The following is a 24,770-nucleotide window of genomic DNA, read 5'->3' as shown; positions in this document are numbered from 1 at the left end:
TGCATATCAACTTTCATTGGTGATGAAGACCCAGCAGACGTTTGCCTACGTTTCTTAGCAGGCTGAGAGTCTGATGCAACAACTCCCTTTTTGTGTGTGTCATGACCCATATGGGGTGGGGTAGAAGCAAAATCATCATACGCAGGGGTTGGGACAGTGGTAGTTTGTGCATCGATAACAAGGGGGGCAGTTGAATGCAGGCAACCTCATTAACCGTCGGCACTATATTATCAAAAGTACACATCTCATACATCAACATTATAATTCTGTTAGAACTTGTATCAAACCAAATATAAAATACAAAGACACACATTTATAAATGACTTGGCATAGAGAACAAAGGAAGTATTATTTTTTGAATACAAGTTGTGTAAAAGTAGACAGTGTATCAAATCTTTATACACTGTGTTATTGACTGCAGTGTATCAACAATATGACGGTCTATTATCAACTTTACACTTGAATACAACAACTTGAATACATCACAAATATACATTTCATATGGGAAAAAAAGCAACAGATACAAGTAAACATAAAACATGATATAAATAAGGTTGATTAAAACAAATTACCGGGCTGTTATCTTCTTTAAACATGCCATCCATCAGATCTTTGAAAGTTGGTTGGCTTTCTACGGTCCTCCAATTTAGCATTCTAGGGATGTCGTTGCCCGACTTGACTGCAAGAGTCTCATCAACATGTGAACAGCACTCGTATAACCAAACTTGCATCGCAAGGGGCATTCCGTGAAGCCTATAAAACTTTTTCTTTGAATTCATCTTGTGTGTCATACTTTTAACCAACTCTGTGAATGCTTTCTTACCCCATGGGTAATCTGCGTATCTTCCGGTCTCTACCAACTCAAAATGTAGCCTTGGTATCTTTATAACCTTTTTCTCATTGGACAAAATGTAAGTATGTATGAAATACAATATCACAATCTTAACGGCATCGGCATCATTGAGGCCCCAGTTTTTGTCTTTGAAACATTCCATCAAAGCTGCCTTATAAGGCATGTTTTTAGAACCACCAAAATATTTCTCCAAAAGTCTGTTTTTTCCTTTTCGGTTAAATGGGAAAGCATTCTCATCGCCAATGCACTTCAACCCAGTTATGAGTGCAAATTCACTGATAGAAAACCGCAATTCCTTACCATTGATATCAATTAAAAATGCATCTGGAGTACTTTCCATAAGCTCTTTCACCATGCAACACCTCAGGATCTGAGCTTGAACGTCACAGTGTTGCATCTGAAGGAATACACCAAAACAAGTTTCCCCAAACATTTTGTACTGCTTGTCAGTAAGTTTGTCCTTTAGTTGTTTAAATACTTCTGTATTGGTGTAACAACTCATATGCACCTAAAGTAGTAGAGCATCTTTCACAAAGAAGTTACTCCGTATAATTTCATTAAATTTAGCTATTATATCATATACATCAACACATCCTATTTGGTACACTGTATTCATAAATATAATCAAGTATACAATGTATCAAAAAAATAACATGTATGTGTATACATATATGCTATTGTGAATAACAAAAGTTAGATCTTCTAAGTATATCCAAAACAAATCATTCTAGTCACATCGTTTCCACTATTAAAAACATATACAGGTAACCAAGTGCAGTGTATTCAAATAAAATAATCAAGTATTCAGTGTAAGCTATTCTAAGTGTATCCAAAACAAAGCATTCTAGTCGCATTGTATTCACTATTAAAAAACATATACAGAGAATTTTGTAGGCTCAGTTCAAATACAATAACCAAGTATACAGTGTATCCAAAACTTTTGTAGGCTCAGTTCAAATACAATAACCAAGTACAGTGTATTCAAATAAAATAATCAAGTATTCAGTGTAAGCTATTCTAAGTGTATCCAAAACAAAGCATTCTAGTCGCATTGTATTCACTATTAAAAAACATATACAGAGAATTTTGTAGGCTCATATCAATTACAATAACCAAGTATACAGTGTATCCAAAATGTAACTGTATGTGTATATATATACACTATTGTCAAAAAAAAATTAAAAAAAATAAAGTTATTCGGGGTGTATCCAGAACAAATCATTCTACTTTCATTGTATTCAATATTAAAAACATATACAAGATTCCTAGAGAAAAACTGAAATACAAAGACGTCCAATTCTTTTGAAGGTCCATCTTCAACAACATTTTTGCCCTTGCTAACTGAACTGCCATCGATGACTTTTCTTCGCTTTTCAGTACTTGGTGTGGGGATTTGGAATTTCATGGATGAACGATCTCTTTTCGTTTGATAGATTTTGAACCTTCCTCATCCATTGTTTCCATACTTACAGGGTCATGTCGCATCTTAATACTATTCTCTGCAACCATTCGAGCAACTGAGCCTGCAAAATATTCTTCATCTTGTGTTATACACAAATCAAAAGATGGAGCATCATCAAAATTCTGTACAAAATTGGGTATACCTCTAGTAACTCTGCATGGAGTGCTTCTATCTGCCATTAAAACTGAAAATTCAAAATTGAAGTTTGTTCAAAAACCCTAGCAATGGCGGAAACCCTTTTGCTTAAAATCACAAAAATGGAAGAAGATATTTAACAAAATAACCGTATAAAACAACTCAAAAACTTACCTATTAGTGCACAACTAGTATTTAGGTAAAAGATATTTGATGGAGAATCGTGGGGAATGAAAATGGAGGAAAACACGGAAGAGATTAATGGGGGTGATTTGTGCATACAGACCTTGAGTTACGGTTAGTTTTACTAATATCCTTATTTTTACTGTATTAGTTATGTATTGTTATTGAGATACACTACTTTGCTATGAGATGTAATTTAGGCAAAGTATAGCTACTAAACATAAATAGAGCCTAATGTTTAGATTTCTCTAAAAAAATAGAGGTTCACTTTACTTGTCCAGTTTGAAAAATTAAGAGATAATTTAACATTTCAGACATATTTTATTCTTGTTATTAATTATTGGGCTGAAAACTTTAAGAAATTATTGGTGGTTGCATAACTTTTAAACTATTTTGATTGATTTTAATCATGACTTAATGATAATTAAGGGATGATGCAGTAAAATTATTATTTTACCTATGGCTTTTTAATAAGCGTGCTAAGTTAATACATGATAAATAAAAATAGACGGAGGGAGTAGTTAATAAAATAAAAACTTAAATGAGTGTTATTAAAAACGACACCCGCATAAATTCCTCTTAATTAAAGCTTGAATCCGCATGCACAAACAATTAAGTTGAGATAATAGTCAAAATACCCCCCAACGTTTGACCAAAATGCCAACTACACACCGAACCTTTGCGGGGGTCCTATTACCCCCCTGGACAAATTTTTTCAGTAGCAAAATGGCCTTTTTTTGCTGATGTGGCAGTCCAATCTGCCAACCCCCAAATATTAAATGGCGGTTGTCCACACGCGCCTGGCCCACGTGCCACGTGTTTAATTTTGCCCCATTTTTTATTAATTTCCCCCTTCCTCCATCCATCTACTCTTCTTCTTCAAAAAAAAAAAAAAATCTCTCAATTTTCCATACTCCATTTTTATTAAGGATCTGAAAACCCATACCCAATTCTCCTTCATCTTCATCAACATTATCATCATCATCATCATCATCTTCACTAGGAGTTGAAAAAAAAAAAAAAATCACACCAACTTGCTCAAATCTAATCCAAACAAACCCAAATGTGAAAGGTAAGCTTCCTAACACCAAATAGAACAAAGTTCATCCATTAATTTGATTAAACAATCAAGAATTTAGAGAAACCCATTTGGTGTTCTTCATAGCTTTCTCCAAATTCTTAGCAATGGAGTTTAATTTTCTCCCCAAATCAACTCAAAGAATTAGTGCTTAAATAACTCCAACCAAGCAACAAGTAGCAACTCCAAACAAGCAACTTCCAATCGGATTTTCTTTAACAAGATTAGATTTTTCATCCTTATTTTTTTCCGCATTTTTCCTTTTTTCTTTCTTGATTTTTCATTTTTTTTCTTCGATTTTCGTTTATGGTGGAAAGTTGTTCTTTAACAAGTTGTTCGGAATCATATGTGGATTTTCTCTTCGGTTGAGATTTTCGTTTATAATGGATATTATTTTGACAACAAAAAAATGGGGATGGATATTAAATAGGGTGAAGATGAAGATGAAGATGAAGTAGCCTAAAAATGGAGGGAGTTCAAATTTTATCTACTTGGCATCATATGTGGCAAAACAGTTGGCGTCCAAAACAAGGGTCGGATGCGGATTTTTAAAGCGCCGTCACGCGCCACCGGGCGTGTATTCACGCTCTCTGCCACATCGGCAAAAAAGCGGCCATTTTGCTACCGAAAAATTTGTCCAGGGGGTAATAGGACCCCCGCAAAGGTTCGGTGTGTAGTTGGCATTTTGGTCAAACGTTGGGCGGTATTTTGACTATTATCTCTTTAGTCCACCAGACACAAATATCCAAAAGTAAAATGGATCAAAATACAAAATACAAAATACTGTATGGTCTGAAAATTAGACGTAGACTGTACATTTTGGAATAAATAATACTCCCTCCCATTCAGTCCATGTGAATTTTTTCGGAGTAAGAGGATCAAATTTTATAATTTTAAATGTAAATTTTGACATATATTTTTAAGTGTGTAGATATAAAATTTATATATTTAAAAATTACATAAAAAAATATTATAGATCATAATAATTTATAATTCAAATAATTTAAAAATTTATAAAAAAAAAAACATGGTCAAAGATCACATAAATTGAAACAGCACGAATATAATAATAATAATAATAATCACAATAACATAATAATATAATAATAATAATTAATAAAAAGAAAAGCAAAACAGCTGGAAAACTATAAGACATTCTTCTCCGGCAAAGCATCTTCTTCCTTCCTCCCAACTTTTCAGTTTCTCTCTCTTCGCCCCCTTCAACTTTCCAAAATTCACATGGAACCCCCACTTCTCCCCAATCCACCAATTTCCACCACCATCACAACCCCACAACAACCACCACCACCACCACAACAAACATCACTAGATTCCAACAACTCTTCCTCATGGGACGACCAGAGCCAACAACCATCACAACAACAAAAGATCCGTCTTATGTGTAGTTACGGTGGTCACATAATCCCACGACCACACGATAAATCCCTTTGTTACGTCGGTGGTGACACACGTATCTTCGTAACAAACCGTAACACTTCCTTAACGGAACTCTCCGCCCGTCTTTCCAAAAACCTTTTATCTAATCGACCTTTTTGGTTGAAATATCAATTACCTAATGAAGACCTTGATTCACTTATCTCTGTTACAACAGATGAAGATTTAGAAAACATGATTGATGAATATGAACGTGTTGCTAAAAGTAGCCGTATTCGTGTTTTTTTATTTACTAGTCATGAGTTTGATAATTCGGCTGTTTCTTCAATTGGGTCACTTTTGCAAAGTTCGACTAAATCTGAGGATTGGTTTGTACATGCTTTAAATAATGGAGCAGCAGCAGCAGCAAATTCTGCTTCAACTACAACAAATAAGGTGTTTTCTGAGAGTTCTTCTGTTAATTGTCTGTTGGGTCTTGACGATGATGTTGGGAAACTAGATGGATCATTTGGTGGTGCAAAAAATGTGCAAATTAATCCACAAGACGTACAGTCTGTACCTGATTCACCTATGGTTGAAACGGCGTCGTCTTTTGGGTCGACTAATTCGACACCATCGATGACGAATTTACCCCCGATTAAAGTACACGTGGAGGAGAATAATAATAATAACCAAAGGGTTGGAATTGAAGAACAGTTTTCACAGTTAGGTGTGAAAACTGTGACTTCACCGGTTGTTCCGGTGACGGGAACTGTGTTTTCCGGTGTGCCGGTGGTTGTTGGTGGTGGGGATTATGTTAATCGGGTTTATTCGGATGATGAGAGATCGGATCAAGGTGTTGGTGTTGGTTATAGAAATAATAACACAGTTCAAATGCAGCAGCAACAGTTACAGCAGCAGCCACAACAATTGCAGCCTAAGCCTATTGTTGTTCCTTCTGATTTGCCTTCTCCTAATTCAGTTTCAAGGTAAAAAAAATAAAAATGCTAAAGAGTTTTTGTTTCTCGATTTTTGATTTATGTTAATTCAAACATACTAGCTGCTTTAGAAATGTATTGTAATGTTATATGCAGCTCTGTTGACTTCGTGTGACCTATAGGTCATGAGTTTGAGCTGTAGAAGCAGCAACCACTAATGCTTGCATTAGGGTAGTTTGTCTACATCACACTCCTTGGGGTGCGGCTCTCCCTCCGGGACCTTGCTAATGCGGGATGCTTTGTGCACTGGGCTGCACTTATGTAGCTCTGTTGTTTGAATAAATGCTCAAATAAAGGGCTTAACTTGTGCACAAAGTGCTCGCCCGCTATTAAGCAAAGGCAGACCTTGAATTTTGAGTTAATGGGTTCTGAATTCTAGAAAACGCAGCTTACTAGGTTTTTGATAAATTATGTAATACATGTTAAGTGCCCTTAAACACAAATACAGAGTTTGAGCCAAAGCTACTAGGTTCTGCCGAACCCGTACGCAAAGCTCTAGCTCCACCCTTGCTGGTGAGAGGTGTTTTGGGTGGGGTGGGGGTGGGGGTGGGGGGGGTTGGATTGGGTTGGGGTGGAATTGAGCACATAAGTATGCAGCCGTCCCCTTGCATTTTATAAAGATACTTTTTTCACACCTTGCAAACTCCTGACCTGGTCACTGAAGGAAATATAAGGTTCTTTGGTAAGTGCTCGAGTTGGTAATGAAAATTCTCTGAACTAAGATTATCATTTTATTTGATGCAGTGAGAGCAGTGTGACAAATCCTTTGTCTGGGCAAAGGCATTTCTTTTATCAAGAACAAGGGGTTCAAATTCAGTCAGGGAACAATAGGATATCTCCTAATTCAATTGAAATGAAGCATCACAGTGATCCGAATAATAGGGCTCAGGTACAACAACAGCAAGTCCAGGAGGCTGCTGGATATGCACTGCCAGTCCAGTATGATCAGCAGCAGCAACAACAAATGTATCATCAACCCCAACAACAATATGTTCATGCTAGTCAATATATCCACCATACCCCTTCCGGCCCTGTGCCAATGGCATCTTATTATCCTATATACCATTCTCAGCAGCAGCAGCAGCAGCAGCAGCAACAAACTCATCCTCATCAGCACCCTGGTCTTGAGCAGCACCAGTACCCTGTTTACTTCGTTCATTCTAGACAACCTTCGCAAGCTTATAATTTGCCAGTGCAGCAAACAAATTATAGCGAGTCTGCTCAAACAATCGCTTCTAACCAACCCCAAACACCTCCCGCTTCTAGCATGGCTAGAAACGCTCCTGCCTCCAAGCCTGAAATGACAGCTGGCACATATAGAACTGCGGCTGCAGCGGCCCCACAATTGGTTCAGATCCCTCCAGGTCAGCATCAGCATCAGCATCAGCATCAGCAGCAATATGTGGGGTACTCTCAGATTCACCATCCATCTCAGCCAATTCCTCCTACATCAGCTGCTACTGCCAATTATGCGTATGAACAAATATACTACTCTCAGGCTCATGCTCCCCAGTTTTCTGCTCAATACCAAACCATGACATCACATAATAATTCTTCTCAGCTTCCCACGGAAAACAATCAACCAACAAGTTAGGATTTCACAAGCCATGAAAGGTGAGTTTGCACATGAAGAAACAATTTTGTGGCCATGGATTTGGTGTATGTTTAAAATTTCTGTTATTTCTCATTGTGATTGGTTTGTCAAATGTATTTGTTATAGGTATAAGACAATTGGGTGTTCTTTTCTTTTCTTTTCTTGTGCAATCCATAAAGTGATAGCTGTCTGGATTATACTGTAAACGCTCAAACTCATATGATATCTTCCTTGTTCTATATATGAATTACGGAATAAATGTAATATAGTGATTGAGGCTTTTACTTCAGTTGTCTTTATATATTTTTCATCATTTGTGGTTTATTGAGCTGTGTGGCAAAAACATTTGCGAGCTTTGCCTCGCTGAATGGAGCTCCATGCCTTCTGATGATAGTTTTAAATTCAGAATAATGTATGAGTCAGCCCAAATTTTATCTGTTACTTGATATATCAAGAAATGGTTTGGCTAAATCCTACTGCTTCTTAGATCCAGAAAGAACTTATTTCCTAATTTTATGGTTATTTCTGGGACATTTTAGACGTTTTGCGTCTCCAACCAGCAATTTCACCAATCCTTAAAAAAGGCCAGAGAAAGTCATATATGAGGGGATGACTGTATCTTTGAGGGGATAACTCTATTGTTCTTCATGGCATAGTTTTATTAGTACAATTGTCTTACTTATTAATGAAAAGGATTTTGTCCGATCATTCTTGATTTGAAGAACTATAAAATATACCTACTAGTAATCTACTTGTCTTCATAAAAATTAACTACTAATATACTTATCAGAAAGTTTAGCAGCAGTTTAGGGGGTGAAGTTATCATTCTAAATGGCCTCCCATGTAAAGTTACCAATTTAAAAAGGCATCTCATGTCCTATTAGTGAGTTCTTATCAATTACTTATGATTTATAAAGATTTTAGTACATGAATGTTTGTCTCTCTTATTTAGAATGATAATGAAAAACTCATTAGTGCAAATATGTTTCATCTGGTTACACATTTTAGATGTTAGTTGCATCAAGTGTCTCTCTCCCTCTGTCCCTCTCGTTTTGTATATATGTTAACAGAATCCTTGCTGGCTGTCCACACGATATTCCTCCTTAGTAGTTAATTTCTTTATGCAAGCTTATTTTTCTTGACTTCAGTTGGCGGTTTTTAAGGACCAATCTTTCCATATTTAACTTGCAGCCAAGGTGATGGTATGCTTTACAACTGCTCTATTTGGCACCATGTTAACTAGTTTGCCTAATTTGTGTTGCAAGTATTTGCTTTATTCTACAACTCTAATCAACGTTCATGCTAATACAATGAAAAACTATAGGATGCTTTGTTATGAAATCTGGTATACTTGCTATAGTTGTTTTGCTTGAGAGACAAAAATATGATAAGGAGCTTGTGTGAAACTGCAGTTACAATGAGCGCATTTAAATTATAGCCTTCATCTTTTGAGATTGATATATGAAATGGGCAAAAAAATTCATAAGCTGTTGAGTATGAACGTTTTGCATTATTTAGTGGGTCATGTATATGAAGGGGAGCCTTGGCATAACTGGTAAAGTTGTTGCCATGCCTCTTGCAGATCTGCAGGGGAAGGCTGCATACATAGACCTTTGGGGTCCGGCCCTTTCCGGACTCCAAACATGGGCTTAGAACAGGCCTTCCTTTTTTGGTGGGTCATGTATATGTCTGTTTAAACCACAATTGGCTGCATTTCTTGTGTTCCTTTAGACTTTTCTAAATTACGTGCTAGATTCTTATCTGTGACCGAACAACCTGCTATAAACGGAAAATAAACTACTTGATCACTGGTTCTTGCACAGCTGTTAATGTATCATTTTCCATGTCCTTTTCTTATCTTATTATCTCGAGGTGCACTCATTTTTAGCCATATTATGTTTAAAATTGTACGAAGCCTTATGTAAATTAGTTGAGGTTGGAAGCAATTAGATGAGTTAGATGTGGATAATTAATTTTCCAAGTCATGTATTCATTGGCGTGTTGATGACTCCTCCTAGTGACACAGCAAGCAGAATATTCGTTGTCGTTTGTGCAAAATATCATATACTAGTACGAAAAAAGGTGGTGAGAAAGCGCTGTTGATTCCTTATCGCTTTTATGTCTTATTTTAATTTTAAAACTGCAATTATTGTAAATCTGACTGTGTGGTCTGATTTATGATTCCTTTCATGTGTTATCGTCAAAGTTTATTATCTTGTGAAGATGTTTTCATCTGCAATTTTTTTCTTTTGGTTTTTTGATCATATAATATTCAAAATTTGCTGACTTGGTGCCTGAAGGTTACAAAAGTGTCCCATTCGTTGAGTAGTAGGCTTGATCCTTCTCTCAATCAAAAGCCATATTACTAAATATGTAAGTGCGAAATGTTAATCCATACATACTGTAGGAGCCCCTTTACTAAATTTGGTACCATCTCGTTACTTATTCCTCACAACCCATGCTTCACATTTTCTTTTTCAATGTAGTATGCATTCGTAATTTTAGGTCTCTCAGTCCTACATAATTGCCTTGTAGGCAGGGGCCCATGTGATATGGATTCAGGATCTTCACTGAAGATTCAAAAGCTTGGAACCTCAACTTGAATTTTAAATTCCCCTTAGTCCTGTGTTTAGGTATTCACAATCTATATATGTACATAAAAGATACAAAAGTATATTTTTTATATATATAGTGTGATTCTTTGCGTCCTAGATCCGCCCCTACTCACGTGAACCTAACAACTTTTTGCCCGAATTTATTAGGAACTTTACTGGAATATCTATACACTTGACCGCAAAATCAGTTATTATTGTATATATTAAGATGATGTAGAAATCATAAATTTTGAATTCCGATTCATCTCTGTTTGCCTGTTGCGATAGATAACCCTGGACCCTCCAAAGAGAGAAAAAAGTTAATTGAGTGAGTTGAAAATTAGTGTTTGGCTATGAAAATTTCAAATAAAACTTGGAGTTGTATCTGGAATTTTGAAAACATCTAAAATCCTGTTATTTTTTTTCACTTTCAGTACATTCAACCAATCAAATATTTTTTGCAAAAACTATAACCAAACACAACTCATCTTCAACTGCAACTTCAAAAATTTCATATAAAATGAAAAATATTGGTTTCTATGCCTCCCTACGAAAGAATCACCACATAGTCTGTAGTTTTTGTTTCTTAGGGAGAGAAAACTATTCCTGAATTGATATATACACTCCAATAATTGTTTGATGATAGTTTCAAGAAGATCAGAGAAGTTTCAGTCATTGACCGAGTCAAATGTATAATTTATGTGTAGGGATTTAGTAGCTCAATCGGTTAGCTACATGAACTTTCACCTTATTTAGTGAAGATTAAAATCTCCACGTTGTAATTCCTTTCCCATTTTTCCTTCTCCTATCCCCTATGTAATAAAAAATAATTTTAAAAAAAAATGTACAATTTATGTAATGAAGCTTTATGGTAGTGGTAAAATTGAGGTTAGAAAACCTTGAGGTCATTGTCATGCGCTCTATAGAAGACTAGAAGTAGGACAATTGAAGCTTGCTTATCTTTCCAAACTTAGATTACTGTTTATCAACCATATCTGGTAAATAAGTCAAATAATTTTTTTCTTATCATTGCAAGAATTATCAAGCTTTAAGGATTGGGTAGTAGTAGTGGTGGTGGTGGTACTAACCTTTTGTTCCTGTAAGCGTAAAGGGGAAGATAGCTTTAAGCATAAGTTTTCGAAAGTTATGAATTCTTGAAGAGAATCGATTAAAATTTTACTCTCCACTGAATAAAGCACCAATTAAGATTTTGCATGTAGAATGCATTTTCTTTTCTTTTGTTTATTCTTTCTTCTTTGTACGCCTTGGTTCAACAATATGACCTTAAGAAGGGACAAAGAATAAAGGGGTTAATAACATTTTTGATCCTTAATTATTTGTAAATTTTGATTTTAGTCTTTATGATATTTGACTAAACATATTTAATCTTCAATTACTTGAAATGTGCACTTTAGATCGTTTTGCTTGTGAATAATCACAAGTTCCCTTGAGTATTAGTCATTTCACCATTTAATTACTCATGTATTATGTTTGACGGCAATGCAATTTTAAAAAAGCCTATATATAGCATATTTTCAAAGAAACAAAATTAAAATTGACCAATAATTAAGGGATTAAAAATGTTATTATTATATTATTCAAAGAATAAGAGTAAAAGTTGAAAAGGAAAAAAAAGGAATAAAAGAAAAGGCGTGGCATGACGTGTTCTATTTATCTCAACATCCCATTTGCCAACTCAAAATCAAATCAAATTTTACAAAAAAAGCTTCACTTCTCAAACCTTCCAAATGAGTAAAGATTATTATCAAACCAATTTTCTTATCCAAAATAAAATTATCCATTCAACTAAATTGTCCCATTTCCCAAAAAATGTTTAGGTCCGCGATTCAAATAGCCGCCGTCTGCCGCCCGCCATTATTTCCTACCGCAACTCTCACAACTGATGCTTCATACTCCGTTCGTCTCAATTTATGTGAATCTATTTGACTGAACATTAAATTTAAGAAAAAATATGACTTTTAAATTATTGTGTTAAATGAGTTATATATATTTGTACGACTATAAATTATTGATAAAAGGTAAATTATTTTTAAATATAAAAAGGGTCATTCTTTTTGACACGAATAAAAAAATAGATTCATATAAATTGAAATGAAAGGATTATATTTTAAATAATGAAGGTTAAATATCTTAAATTATATCACAAGGATGAAATTAGAATTTATCAATGATCGAGCGACCAAAAATGTTACTTTCTCCATCTCAATTACGTGACACCATTTGATTAGACGGAGTTTAAGAAAGAAAATAAGACTTTTTAGGACAGAATAAGAAGATCAAAATATTACTCTCTCAATCTCAAATTATTTATCGTGGTTATTAAAAATAGTTATCTCAAATTATTTATCGTTTTAGAAATTCAAGTTACAATTAATTATTTTCTTTCTCATTTTACTCTTTAATAGAATTTTATCATTAATGAAAATAACACACAAATAGAATAAATATTAATAAAGAGATCATAATTTAAACATAAATAAAGATAAAATTAGGCATATAACCCTCTTAATTAATTTATTTTTTAAGAAGAGTGTAAAAAAAAAAAAAGGTAAATAATTTGGGACGGATGGAGTACTTATTATCCAAAGAATAAGATGTAAAACTTGAAAACAAAAGAAGAATAAAAGAAAAGCGTGGGATAACGTGTTCGTTTTATCTCAACATCCCTTCCCAACTCATAATCAAATAAAAGAGTAAAACCAATCCATTTTTAGAGTTAAAAGCAACATTTCCTTTCCAAAAAAGAGTAAAGATTATTAATCTAACCAATTCATTTATCCCAATAATAAAATGGGTTATCCAATTCAATCCGATATTCGATCAGCAATTCAAATCGCCGCTGTCTTCCGCCACCACAACCACCAATACCACCGGCGGTTACTTCCGCCAGCTGTCATTTCTTACCGTAACTCTCCTAACTGCTGCTTCACGGTAACCTCTTCCTTAAAAATCAGAGGTTTCTCCACCAATGATGGCGCGACAGCTGTCCAGAAGGTTTCTAATAAGCCGTCGTTATGTACTGCCGACGAACTCCATTACGTGTCAGTTAATAATTCAGATTGGAAACTTGCTCTTTGGCGTTACATTCCTCCCCCTCAGGTATTTTGAACTGTTACTCTTTTTATTATTCTTATAGACCATTAAATTACTCTGTTTCAAATTAATACTGTATGACATTGTGAAAAAAGGAAAAACATATGTGACACTTTCTCATTTATTTATTACTTCAAGTTGGATTTCAAATTTTCATGGCGAAATCACTTAGTTTCAAATGAAGTGAAAATTTGTTCTGGCAAAAAATGAATAATTTTGACGGCAAGATATTTAGATTATTTGACGCCATTTCTATCTCAACACAGTTTATAATTTACTCAAACTATTCAAATTCTAAATCCTGTGCTCTATCGCATAGTGTTACTCCCTCTGTCTCAATTTATGTGATACTTTTCGCTTCCCGAGATTCAAATTGCATGAACTTTGAACAATATTTTAAGATGTATTTTTTCATGATAGCTTCAAAAGTTTAATCAAATTGACTCTCGAAAAGCGAAAATTATCACATAAATTGGTACGGAGGGAGTATATAAAATGGAACCGAGGGAGCTATGAACTAGGAATTAAATATGGTCAAATAGAATAGGTACGTATATATACGACATTTAGAATGTTTGACACCATTCTATCTCACACAGTTTTAAATTTTGTGTGCTATAAACCATTGTTGTATAAAATGTAACAGTTTTAAATTTTCTGTTACATGCATTTTTTATTCAAGGATTTGAGCTTTGCATTAAGGGCGTGTGATTTTTGACGATGACAGGCTCCAAAGAGAAATCATCCTCTGCTTCTCTTGTCTGGCGTGGGGACTAATGCTATTGGATATGATCTTGCTCCTGGGGTATGATGCTCATCTGCCTCCTCCCTATTCTTTGTCCGTTCTTCTGTTTTGTTGTATGTGCAATGTTGCATGATAGAATAATTGGGACACTCTAATCGGCGAATTTCATGCTTGTATAGGTGAACTGGTGGATCTTGATTGATAATTCATTGATAACCACGTTGAATAGATCATAATGACAAACATGGAAGATGTATATATGCCAGATTCCATTAAAGTTTTGCTCTTTACCTCGTGGAGTGGTTCTTCTTTCTGAATCTGGTAGACTTACACTAAGTTGTGCGGACTCTTCGTTTTTGATGCGCACCCGTCTCGATATGGGACGGGAGCGGGATACGTCTCGGATACGGTCAACCAACTTCGGATACTTCGACCGGAGTCCATGGACAAATTTGGGGGGAAAATTGAGATTTTGATTTCTCAAATTGAAAAATAAAACACATTTAAGACATGGTAATGGCATACCTTCAATATTATAGCCCTTTTGTCTCATATTCATTGCTTCATGCTTCAGGCCAAACAGAGAGAAACCAAGAATTCAATGGGTCGTGTTCTTTATAGCTCTATTTGTATAATTTTGAATGTTCTTAGCCAAATCCCCTTACCCGTATCCATACCTGGATCCGCACCCTCGAATCTTAAAATTTAGATCTTGTCGAATCCGACTCTCCAATCCGCCCCTGTATCGGATACCCGCACCCTAGTCCGAGCAACTTAGGACTTACATGGCATGCTCAAATTTGTCAGATCTAACCCTGGTTTTGATGTTTTCTATCCTTAAATTACTGAAAGGGCAGAAGTTCTGTCTTCTCTTACTACTTTTCTCATACTTTAGGCATTTCAAGCATATAAAAGTTGACTCTCCTAACATTTGATACTGGCTTGTTATCTATTACATCTTCCTTTTTTGATATGGCTTTATGGCTGATATTTGAATTGTGATGAAGATTTTTGTTTAGTTGTTAAATGATTTGTCCCTTTTTTGGTTTTGAGATAAATCTAAATGTCTATTGGGTGGATAATGCAATAACTGATGTGTCCAATTGACTTATTATTGGGTCAATTGGATTATTTCTGGCTTATATTTATTTAATGTTTAGTTCATGCATCTTCTTATCTTTAAAATTTCATTTTTATCACTTGAGGCAAGTATATACACCCCACTCTTTGGTGGAGGTTTAGAATTCTTTATCACTTCAGGCAACTATGTCCATCCTGCTTATCAAAAAAGTATTTTTCATAGTATGGCTGGCTGTTGTAAATTCTTTCTAAAAGTCTTACATAATACATGGGAAACAGGAAAGAAGTTATTTAATCTCGGTCTTTACTTTTAAAAATAATTTTGCAGTCATCTTTTGCCCGTTATATGTCTGGGGAAGGATTTGACACTTGGGTTCTTGAACTTCGAGGAGCTGGGTTGAGTGTGCAGGAATCAGACTCCACGAAAATTGAGAAGTCTGCGAACATAGTCTCAGAACAGATGGAAGCTGCCGCTGATAATGCTACTGACAAAGTTCTTTCTGCAGCACCGCAGTCAACAGATGTCCAAAGTACCTTAGAAGAGTCTGACATAGCTGTGGTCAAAGAAGAACCCACTGCTATTGCAACAATGTGGGACGAGTCGAGAGTAGTGAACCAGCTTAGCGAAACATTTATGCTCTTGTCAGAGAGAGTCTCTGGTTTCCTCAATGAAAGCCAGTCAAGGATTATGTCGGCTAAACTATTTGATCAAATATCTAAATTATTAGAGGATTCCTTTCTATATGAACGCTTTAACGAGACAAGGGGGAAGTTGTTAAGTCTGCTGGAGACGAGGCAAAACTCTGCTGTTGCTGACCAAGTAAAGGATCTTACCCAAAAGCTAGTAAATATCATTGAAGAAGGTCAACGTTCTGTTTCCCCTCCATTAGTTGATCTGCATGAGCGTCTAACCACTACCATAGAAGATTTCCAGAAACAGCTTGACTTGATTGTCAAGTATGATTGGGACTTTGATCATTACCTGGAAGAGGATGTTCCTGCTGCGGTGAGGTGACAGATCTCCATGTTGTAGAATATAAAGATGTTAATGTCCTTGTGCTGACACATCCGAAATTTAGGATGAAATTTAGAATTTGTTGACTTTTTAGCGTTCTTCATTATTCTGACCAGTATAATCGTTTTATCTTTATTCTAGATGGAATACATTAAGGCCCAAACAGCACCAAAAGATGGTAAACTTCTTGCCATTGGACATTCTATGGGAGGAATAGTGCTGTATGCTAGGCTATCACAGTGTGGTAAGATGCATTCCTTGTTTATGTAGAATTAACATTGTTACGCTTTGGTGATATGGCAGGTCTAGTAATAAGCCACTTAAGATAGGCTAGTAAATTAACGTGCAAGAGTCCTGAAAAAGTGACAAGCAGTCCTTCCTGTAGTTGCAGTTGGAAAGAAAACAGTAACGTTCAAATGTTTTATTTAAATAAAGAAGGCAGTGTTATTCCAGAAATTTATTCCATGAACCTGCCGGAGTATCATACAATTAAGTCTTGGGATTATATTCCAAAGGCTACCACTTCACTTGGTGCAACCTTGAGTTAACCGGGAGTAGATTATCCTGTTTGCCTCTTGACTATCGCTCTTTTAATTCCTAAATGGAGCAAAATCTTAAGACGCAAGTTCAATAAGTTCTTTGCTGGAAGAAAAAAAAAAAAAAAAAAAAAAAATTCTATAATTCACAACTGCTTTGGGAATGCAGTTGTAATAGCCACTAAGTGCAATGTTACTAGTAACTTACAAATTCCATGACGAGGGTGCACTAGACTAAACAGGAAGCTTAGCGTCTTTCATGCAGGGCTGACAATGAATCATCTTTTGAACTTACTGAGATTATAGGGAGCTAGGCAAGATGTTAAACTTTCTCCGTACACTTTTAAGAGTGTATGGGATGGACCTGGTTTTAGTTATGTAAAAAGGTTTCGCTGTTAGTTGACTTTATACAGAGATAGGTCACTTGGAGCAATGTCTGAGTCATAATTCTTTTGATTTAATCACTTTTTTGATAATACTGATGGCTTTGAAGAACGTTCTGTCGATATAGTAATCCTGTCACAGTCATGCTAATATTCTTTAATTGACATTTTATTACCAAATTTCCTTTGAAAAAAGAAGGCCGAGCGGCTACTTTGTTTGATATAGTAAATCCTGTGAAATTAATTTGGAGGATAGATCTTACAAAATGCAAAAGACCTTTTCCTATTAAATTATTAAGATTGTCTCTTATATTTTCATTCATTTGGATAGACTATGAACTGTAATGGAAAATATGGAAATCTTCTGTTGGACAATAACACATGTTTCATGTAGCGTCCCGTACTGATTTACTCCTCTCCTTTTCTTTCAATATATGAGCATAGCTGAATCAATTTTTTGGAATTTTTTGATTGGTGCTCCACTACTCTGATTCCTTGTTAATGGGCACAGTCTCAAAAAATCATGTTCAGACTTGTGTTTTCTTCTGGGAATGAAATAGATATGAGATTATTCTAATTTGTTTGTGGTTTTACCCTGGAAAGGATCTGAAAGAAGAGAACCTGGATTAGCTGCTATTGTAACTTTGGCTTCGTCACTGGATTACACATCTTCAAAGTCTGCGCTCAAAATGCTCCTACCCCTTGTAAGCTGAAAATAAATGTCTTTCAACGCTTGCTGTGCAGCAAATATCCCTTTCAGCATATTCTTACATTTATTTACCTTGCTGCAGGCTGATCCTGCCCAAGCTCTCAATGTACCTGTTGTTCCTTTAGGGGCATTACTCGCTGCAGCTTATCCTCTTTCTTCTCGCCCTCCTTATGTGTTGTCTTGGCTTAATGATTTGATATCAGCTGCAGACATGATGCACCCAGAGTTGCTGAAAAAGCTCGTAATGAATAACTTCTGTAAGTGCGCACATGGGCAGTAAGCAGACATTTTATTTTCAATTGATCGTGAACTGTACAAATTTATGGTCCTCCTGTTTTATTACTTCTTTATATGGAGAGCAGGCAAGTTTCAAGTTTCATCACTTAGGTTATGGATATTTCAAGGGTTATTTTTTGGAGATAACAGTATGAGAAACTTACATGTTCTGAAGAATGATTCAATGACCATCCGGCTATGCCCCAAATTCCTGTTTGCAGTGTTTTGTGTACCAATAGTAGCACCAATGACTGTTAAAAATGTCTTTTCCTCTCCACTCCCTGTCTGGATGATATGTTGAGTATGAGTTGAAATCTTCCACGTTTCAGATACATTCTCATGTGTATCTGTTGGGAAAGAAAATGTATTATTGAAGTTTGTCCTTGGCAAGCCGAATTGAATTTTGATTTTTACTTTTTGGCTTATAGACTTCTTAGAAATGAAGGTAATGAATGGAGATTATGTGAAATTTGATTCTTATTCTTATTTGTTCGCATAAAGTATGAGAGACGAAGGACTATTGACATCTTCAGATGGAAAAAGAAAATTATATCAAGTACACATCAGCTGTATAGTCCATTGCCAGCTAGATATTTTCACTTTTGTCAAAGAGCTGCATATGTCAATATATTTATTTGGCTCTTTGGCCTACGAATGCTCTGTACTGCGTTCCTTATTAGTTGTCATGTTTTCTTCACTGCCATATCTCCTTTTTCATATCTACTTTGATTTGCTGTACTTGAGCCTAAGGGTCTTTCGGAAACAGCCTCTCTAGCTCCACGAGGTAGGGGTAAGGCTGCGTGCACTCTACCATCCTCAGACTCCACTTGTGGAATTACATTGGGTATGTTGTTGTTGTTGACTCTTTGGTCTACGAGCTATTGACTCTTTGATCACACAAGTTGCACTCCTGCGTATCTGTTTTCTCAGTGTGGAATTCCTTCAAAGTAAGGGATAGTTGATGCATTACTAGTTATAAAGGCTGTAGTCTGAGGGTGATCCAGAAAGCTCACTTTCTTTTGTTAAAAGTTTCTTTAGGGGGGTCACGACCATCTCTATGTTCTCTTGAGATTGCACATGAACCTTTTATTACAGATTTTCTTAGAGATCTTCTTGCAGGTACTATTCCTGCTAAACTTCTTTTGCAGTTGACTACCGCTTTCCGAGAAGGGGGACTGCGTGACAGAAGTGGTAAAATATTCTACAAGGATAATCTTCACAAATGCAATGTACCCGTGTTGGCTGTTGCTGGAGATAAAGACATAATCTGCCCACCAGAAGCAGTACATGGTACGTGTCACTCTGACTCATAGTACTTTCGCTCATTCTTCTGTATGAGGATGATAAGTTTTGTAATAATTCTTTTCTTGGAACACATTGGTTCTAGCAGAAACTGTAAAGCTCATCCCTGAGCACTTGGCCACCTACAAAGTATTGGGGGATGCTAATGGTCATTATGCTCATTATGACTTGGTGGGGGGACGCATGGTATGTAAATCCTTAATACTTTCTAGCTTCTTTTGGAATACATAAAGGACAGAGTACAATCGAAACGAAGGAGCTGTATGGGTGATAACTAACTGAATGGATATAAACTAGTTCTCCGTTTGGGAATAAATTACGAGTTTTAGAGGAACCTTAATTTGTTCCGAAAGGCAAGTTATTTAGAATGAGATGTACTTGAATAGTCCGGACTGGATATAGAGGATTCATACAACCAACCTCTATGGAAGAGGAGAGGTGGCAAGTCACATTTGAATTCACCTTTCATGTTTTTTGTTTTCTTATTATGTAAACCGGAAGAATTAAATATACCTAGACTAGAAAATAGAGTACGAGTCATTTACTACTCCGTGAAAAAAGCATCTTTTGTGCATTGCTATTATTTCTCCGTTACTGTTATTGCATTAACAGCTTTTACTCTTCCTGGTGTCTGCAGGCTGCGGAACATGTATATCCTTGTATAATCCAATTTTTAAGCCGTTATGATGACACTAGCTAGGGCTTGCACTCTACTTTTGACCATTCTTCGGGCAGTAAGCTCCATATTCCTTGGCGTCAAATACGCTTGTCCTGGTCTCGTTCATCACTTATATCCAGGGAATGCTATTTAACACGTGAGTCTTAAGTTTGTCTAAACTTTACCTAACTTGTATAAAATTTTGAAGTGTGGTGTTTTCTTTGCTCCGTTTTCTACCCTTAAGCATAACTAAGGACCTTGTTTATATTGTAGGGAGTTCATATATGAGTTCCTGTTCCTGAGAAAGGCTCATGTAAAGGAAGGAATTTGACAGATTTTTTTTACCATACCTCATCAGTAATGTGTAATTAGTTGCTCATCATGTAACATATTTAATGGTTGCTTCTTTCTGCTTTGCCTACTGCCCAATATTTAAGAAAGGCAGGAAGTACACACTGGAAATAGTACAGTATTTTATCACATTTAGCTGAAGCACACCATGAGAAATTATATAGCATGTTTGAAAACCACTAGCTAAGGGTTTTGGAAACGTATCTGCTTTGTCTTATTAGCTTAAACACGTGAAGTTTTCCCTTCCCAAAAAAAAAAAAAAAAAAAAAAAAAAAAAAAAAAAAAAAACCTGCATTTAGCTGGATCGACGGGGTTCTTTGGACTTGGGTATGTTTTATATCTAATGTTTGATCGCAAGACGGAAAGGATCCATGCTTAACATATAGGAGTAGATTTTTCAGGTTCTAAAAGGACTTTACTTGGTTCTGTAACGTTCGCCACCCTGTTTTTCCTAGTGTTACACAGAAATGTTATCACAATTCAGGAAGATAATTGGAAATATTGACAAATTCTTGTGGAGTTAACTTCGTTGATTGAAGTATCAAACATGGGGCACAGTGAACAATATCCATCCTAAGTCACGGCCTGATTGATGATTCTTTTAGCAGTTACAGTTGCTGTCTGATGGGGATCTGCATTTGTTTAGTGAAATGCTATATGCTTATTTGATTAAGTAAAAATTACTTGCCATAGCTTCTTTATAACCATATTTAATGAACATAACTACCATTTGTTTTTATTATTAATAATAACTTAAAACTTTTCAATATTACCAATTATAGCTACAATGGTAAAAAAAGGTAAAACATACACAAATACACCTAGAATCACGTTGCCCAATCACTGTTCCCGCTTTTAACGGTACACTTACATAATCACACATTAATTAGGATTCTCTCTCTTTAATTACTCAAATTTTTAGCCGTTTTTGTCTCTTTAGTTTTTTTCCATTACTTTCAACCGTCAATCACGTTTCATCCACGATTATGTGCCCTAAATTCTCGGGTGGTTGTATATTTGTGTAAGTATTTTTATATATTTTGTGTATTTTTCATTTTTTAATGCTTCTATTCTTATAATTTTAACTTAAATCAAAGTTTAATTTTCAGGTGTTAATCACTAAATCATTATTCTAATGGCTGATCAAACCACACCTAATAGGAGAGTAACTAGAGGTATAACACGTAGTGTTCAAAATTTAGATTTTCCGACCTTTGATTTGGGTATTTCTCAACAAAAAATCAATGTTGATGACATTTTGCCGAGAAAAATATGCTAAGATTAGATCAAAGAAAATACATGATCCTAAGAGAAAAGCGAGTCTTCAACTACGTATGTCTGAGATTACAACATCAGAGAGGAGAAATACATCCAAAGTTGATTCTGCTAAAAAGGAGAAGAATGTTGTTGTTGATGAAGATTTACCAGCAGCAAAATTATCAGTGAAGAATCAAGTATTTTTTTCAATTTTTTTTTTCATTTTTTGATTATGTATTTGAACGCATACGTAATTTTTTATGAATGTATGTTTTGATTATTCTTTTTTTGATTTTCATGTTGATGTGATTATCTAGTTTTAGCTTATATTTATGTTTTAAACACATAAGTTAATCTATATGAATGTATGTGTTGATTTTTTTTAGTTGTGAGACTCGTATGTTTTTGCGAGAATAGATGTTGTATTATTCAGTTTTTATTGTGTATTTGTGTATTTGTTGACATCCAGTATTTTCTCATATTTTACAGATTTTTTCCATTATATGTATGTCTATTTTTCTGGAAATAAAACTTAGGTCTAAATATATACATGTCGTTGTTTATGTATTTTTGGTTTTTTTTTTAATTTTTTTTTTACCTTGCTTCTTATGGGAACATTTTTTCTAAAGTATGTATGTTTATTTTGTGTTGTGGTTTTTAAATTTTAAGAACCAGTAATTTGTTTTTTTTGTGTTTTTTTTAATATTCAGTCATATGTATTTTTTAGTATACGATGTGTATTTGTTCTCATATTATTAATTATTTTTTCAGGGATCTAAATTCATGTTGAAACGTCCTCTAACTCATATTAAAGCATATATGGATCAAAAAATCAGAGATGATTTGAGGACAAACATCGATGAACAGGTGTTTGAGAACACTATTTTCGGTAAATATTTGGGTATGCCTATTGAATCCGAAATTCAAGGTCAATTGTTTAAATGTCCGATGATTGTGGAGTTGAAAACGTAGTTCGAAAGGATGCTTTTGTTATTGATATCAACGGGACCGAACTCACGTTTACTCTATTTGATTTTACATTAATTATCGGGCTCAAAGTTGTGGTGAGGAAATTGAATTTCCGGATGTCGAGAACAAATTCATGACAAAGTATTTTCTGGGCAACAAAAAATGTTTTAAAGATGTTGTTAAACAAGTGTTTTGATGATCGGGATTGGGGGGTGCGCATGCATGCCGATAGAGATGCTTGTAGATTGTGATCTTATATTTCATCCATAATTATTTACTGTCCAGTGAAAAGAGAAACGTGATATACTCAAAAAACATTTTGATTTGGTTGTGAGGGACGATATGTAGATTATACATGGGGTAAACATTTGATGATCTGATTGTTAGTGTTCACAATAGGATGCAAAAGATACTTCGGTTTTTTTCTTGTCTTCGGGGTTTTCCGTATGGCGCAACTTTGGATATCGAGTGTTGTTCCAACGTTGACCCCGATTTAGCCGTTAAAACAGAAACCGAATTCCAAGAATGTTAAATCGGAAAACAATTAACACACGACCAACTATTTCTAAGTCATGCTCAGCATGTTCGGAGAAGGTGATTCCCAAGGTAGAATTTCTAAAATAAATACATTCTTATTACTTAATCCTTTACTAAATTAGATCCTTCATAATATGTTTTAGCCAAATACATGTTTCGTAACTACTTTCTTCACAGAAATACATTGTTTGACAGTAGTCATACTTTTCTATTTCAATGTATTTTAACAAATACATGACTGATATGTGCAATGTTTTCCAAATTTACAGGATCACATTAACTTTAGGAACATTGTTCCTCTGATCAATGAAGTTGAAGATCTCGGGTTGCGTCCATTCTTTGTAGACAAGACTCGTTTCACCTACGCAAATACAAGAAACGGAGGATGAGTATGTCGATTTCTCTACAACACCGCCATATGTTAACGCTGCACAAAGAAAAAGAACGAAAGACACTTCAAAGTCTCGACCACGCAAAGAAATCTAGAAGATGTCAATCGAAGACCGTGCCCGTGAAAATTCCACAATCAACAATCCAACAAAGCTTCGTCATCCCACCGTCGGTTCAACGGGAGTTTGTCCCAGTTCAATAAGTTCAATCAAAAGGAAAGAAATGGGTGTTGTACAACACACAGCATATCTGTTGATGATTCATCCACCAACAACGGTATGACATCAAATCTTTGAGGGAAGATTTCAACAAATTCAAAAAAGATGTAAGTTTTATATTTTTTCCGTCATACATGATGCATTTTATGTTTAAAAATACAATCTGTTTTTGTCATATATGATGCATTTTATGTTTAAAAAAAAATGTTTTTATAATCTTTCTGTTTTCTGATTTTTCTAGGTTCTTGATGCATTCAAGTTTGTATTTAGACGAAATTAAAAGGATTTTAGTCTTCGTTGGATGAAAAATTAACAAATGCTTTGGAAAATAAAAAACTGAATCAAAATTCAGAAAAGGTATCTTAACTTATGTAACACCCCGTAAACTTGAACTAGGTGTGAACATACAAAAACCTAGTATTAAGATGATATTATGTCGATATGAATCCATTCTTGATGAATTCGGGTGGAAGATGATCGTTTTGAAGTCAAACTAACTGTGAAGTTATAAGGCTCTTAAATTCGCCTTCCAAGTTTTGGTAGGTCTGTCTTCTAGGCGATTTTATGAAATGTGTTGTGAATTTGGAAACACTTCCTCAATGAAAGTTGTAGATCTTTGAAACCAAATTTCCAACGGTAGGTCGTCCAGCCCAAACGGAGTTACGTACAAGAAGTTATGTCCATTTTACCGTGAACACTGTGCAGAACCGACACACGCCGCCTTTTCAGGCGCGTGGGGGCGCGATGCGATGGCCCCATCATGGACAGATCAACGCAAGTCTGAGTATTGAGCTGCAGAACATTGAGCGATGGTCCTGCATCGTGACCAATCGCGAATCGGGTCGGATTTAGGTCAAAAAGTCGGGTTTGGCGTTTTCAATTATATTTAAGGTTGGGGTTATTTCCCCAGCACCCCATTCACGAAAATTTACCCTAAAGTCAATAAGAACAAATCCCAA

General features: G+C 35.3%; 2 protein-coding genes across 5 annotated transcripts; both read left to right on the top strand.

The window, feature by feature from the left end:
* Nucleotides 1-4,879: 4,879 nt before the first annotated feature.
* LOC132059928 (uncharacterized) lies at nt 4,880-7,747 on the top strand. The gene is made up of 2 exons (XM_059452767.1): nt 4,880-6,074; nt 6,828-7,747. Exons 1-2 carry the CDS (start codon nt 4,951-4,953, stop codon nt 7,675-7,677), a joined length of 1,974 nt encoding a protein of 657 aa, XP_059308750.1. The 5' UTR covers nt 4,880-4,950; the 3' UTR covers nt 7,678-7,747.
* A 5,269-nt stretch (nt 7,748-13,016) lies between these two features.
* LOC132059927 (uncharacterized) lies at nt 13,017-20,571 on the top strand. Of its 4 annotated transcripts, none has more exons than XR_009415779.1 (10): nt 13,017-13,391; nt 14,113-14,190; nt 15,539-16,216; nt 16,367-16,469; nt 17,748-17,848; nt 17,936-18,110; nt 19,249-19,419; nt 19,520-19,617; nt 20,069-20,246; nt 20,363-20,571. XR_009415779.1 is itself a non-coding variant. In XM_059452765.1 (9 exons), the coding sequence occupies exons 1-9, from the start codon at nt 13,083-13,085 to the stop codon at nt 20,129-20,131; spliced, it is 1,776 nt and encodes a 591-aa protein (XP_059308748.1). In that variant the 5' UTR covers nt 13,017-13,082; the 3' UTR covers nt 20,132-20,571. The 4 variants fall into 4 exon arrangements, 1 of the variants encoding a protein (XP_059308748.1); XR_009415780.1 differs by having other exon boundaries at nt 20,069-20,257; XR_009415781.1 differs by having other exon boundaries at nt 13,253-13,391; nt 14,068-14,190.
* The last annotated feature ends 4,199 nt before the right edge of the window (nt 20,572-24,770 follow it).

This window comes from Lycium ferocissimum, chromosome 6 (assembly GCF_029784015.1).
Source record: "Lycium ferocissimum isolate CSIRO_LF1 chromosome 6, AGI_CSIRO_Lferr_CH_V1, whole genome shotgun sequence".
Classification (NCBI taxonomy): Eukaryota; Viridiplantae; Streptophyta; class Magnoliopsida; order Solanales; family Solanaceae; genus Lycium; species Lycium ferocissimum.
The sequence above is the reverse complement of the archived record's forward strand: the minus strand, read 5'-3'. Positions and strand labels throughout refer to the sequence as shown.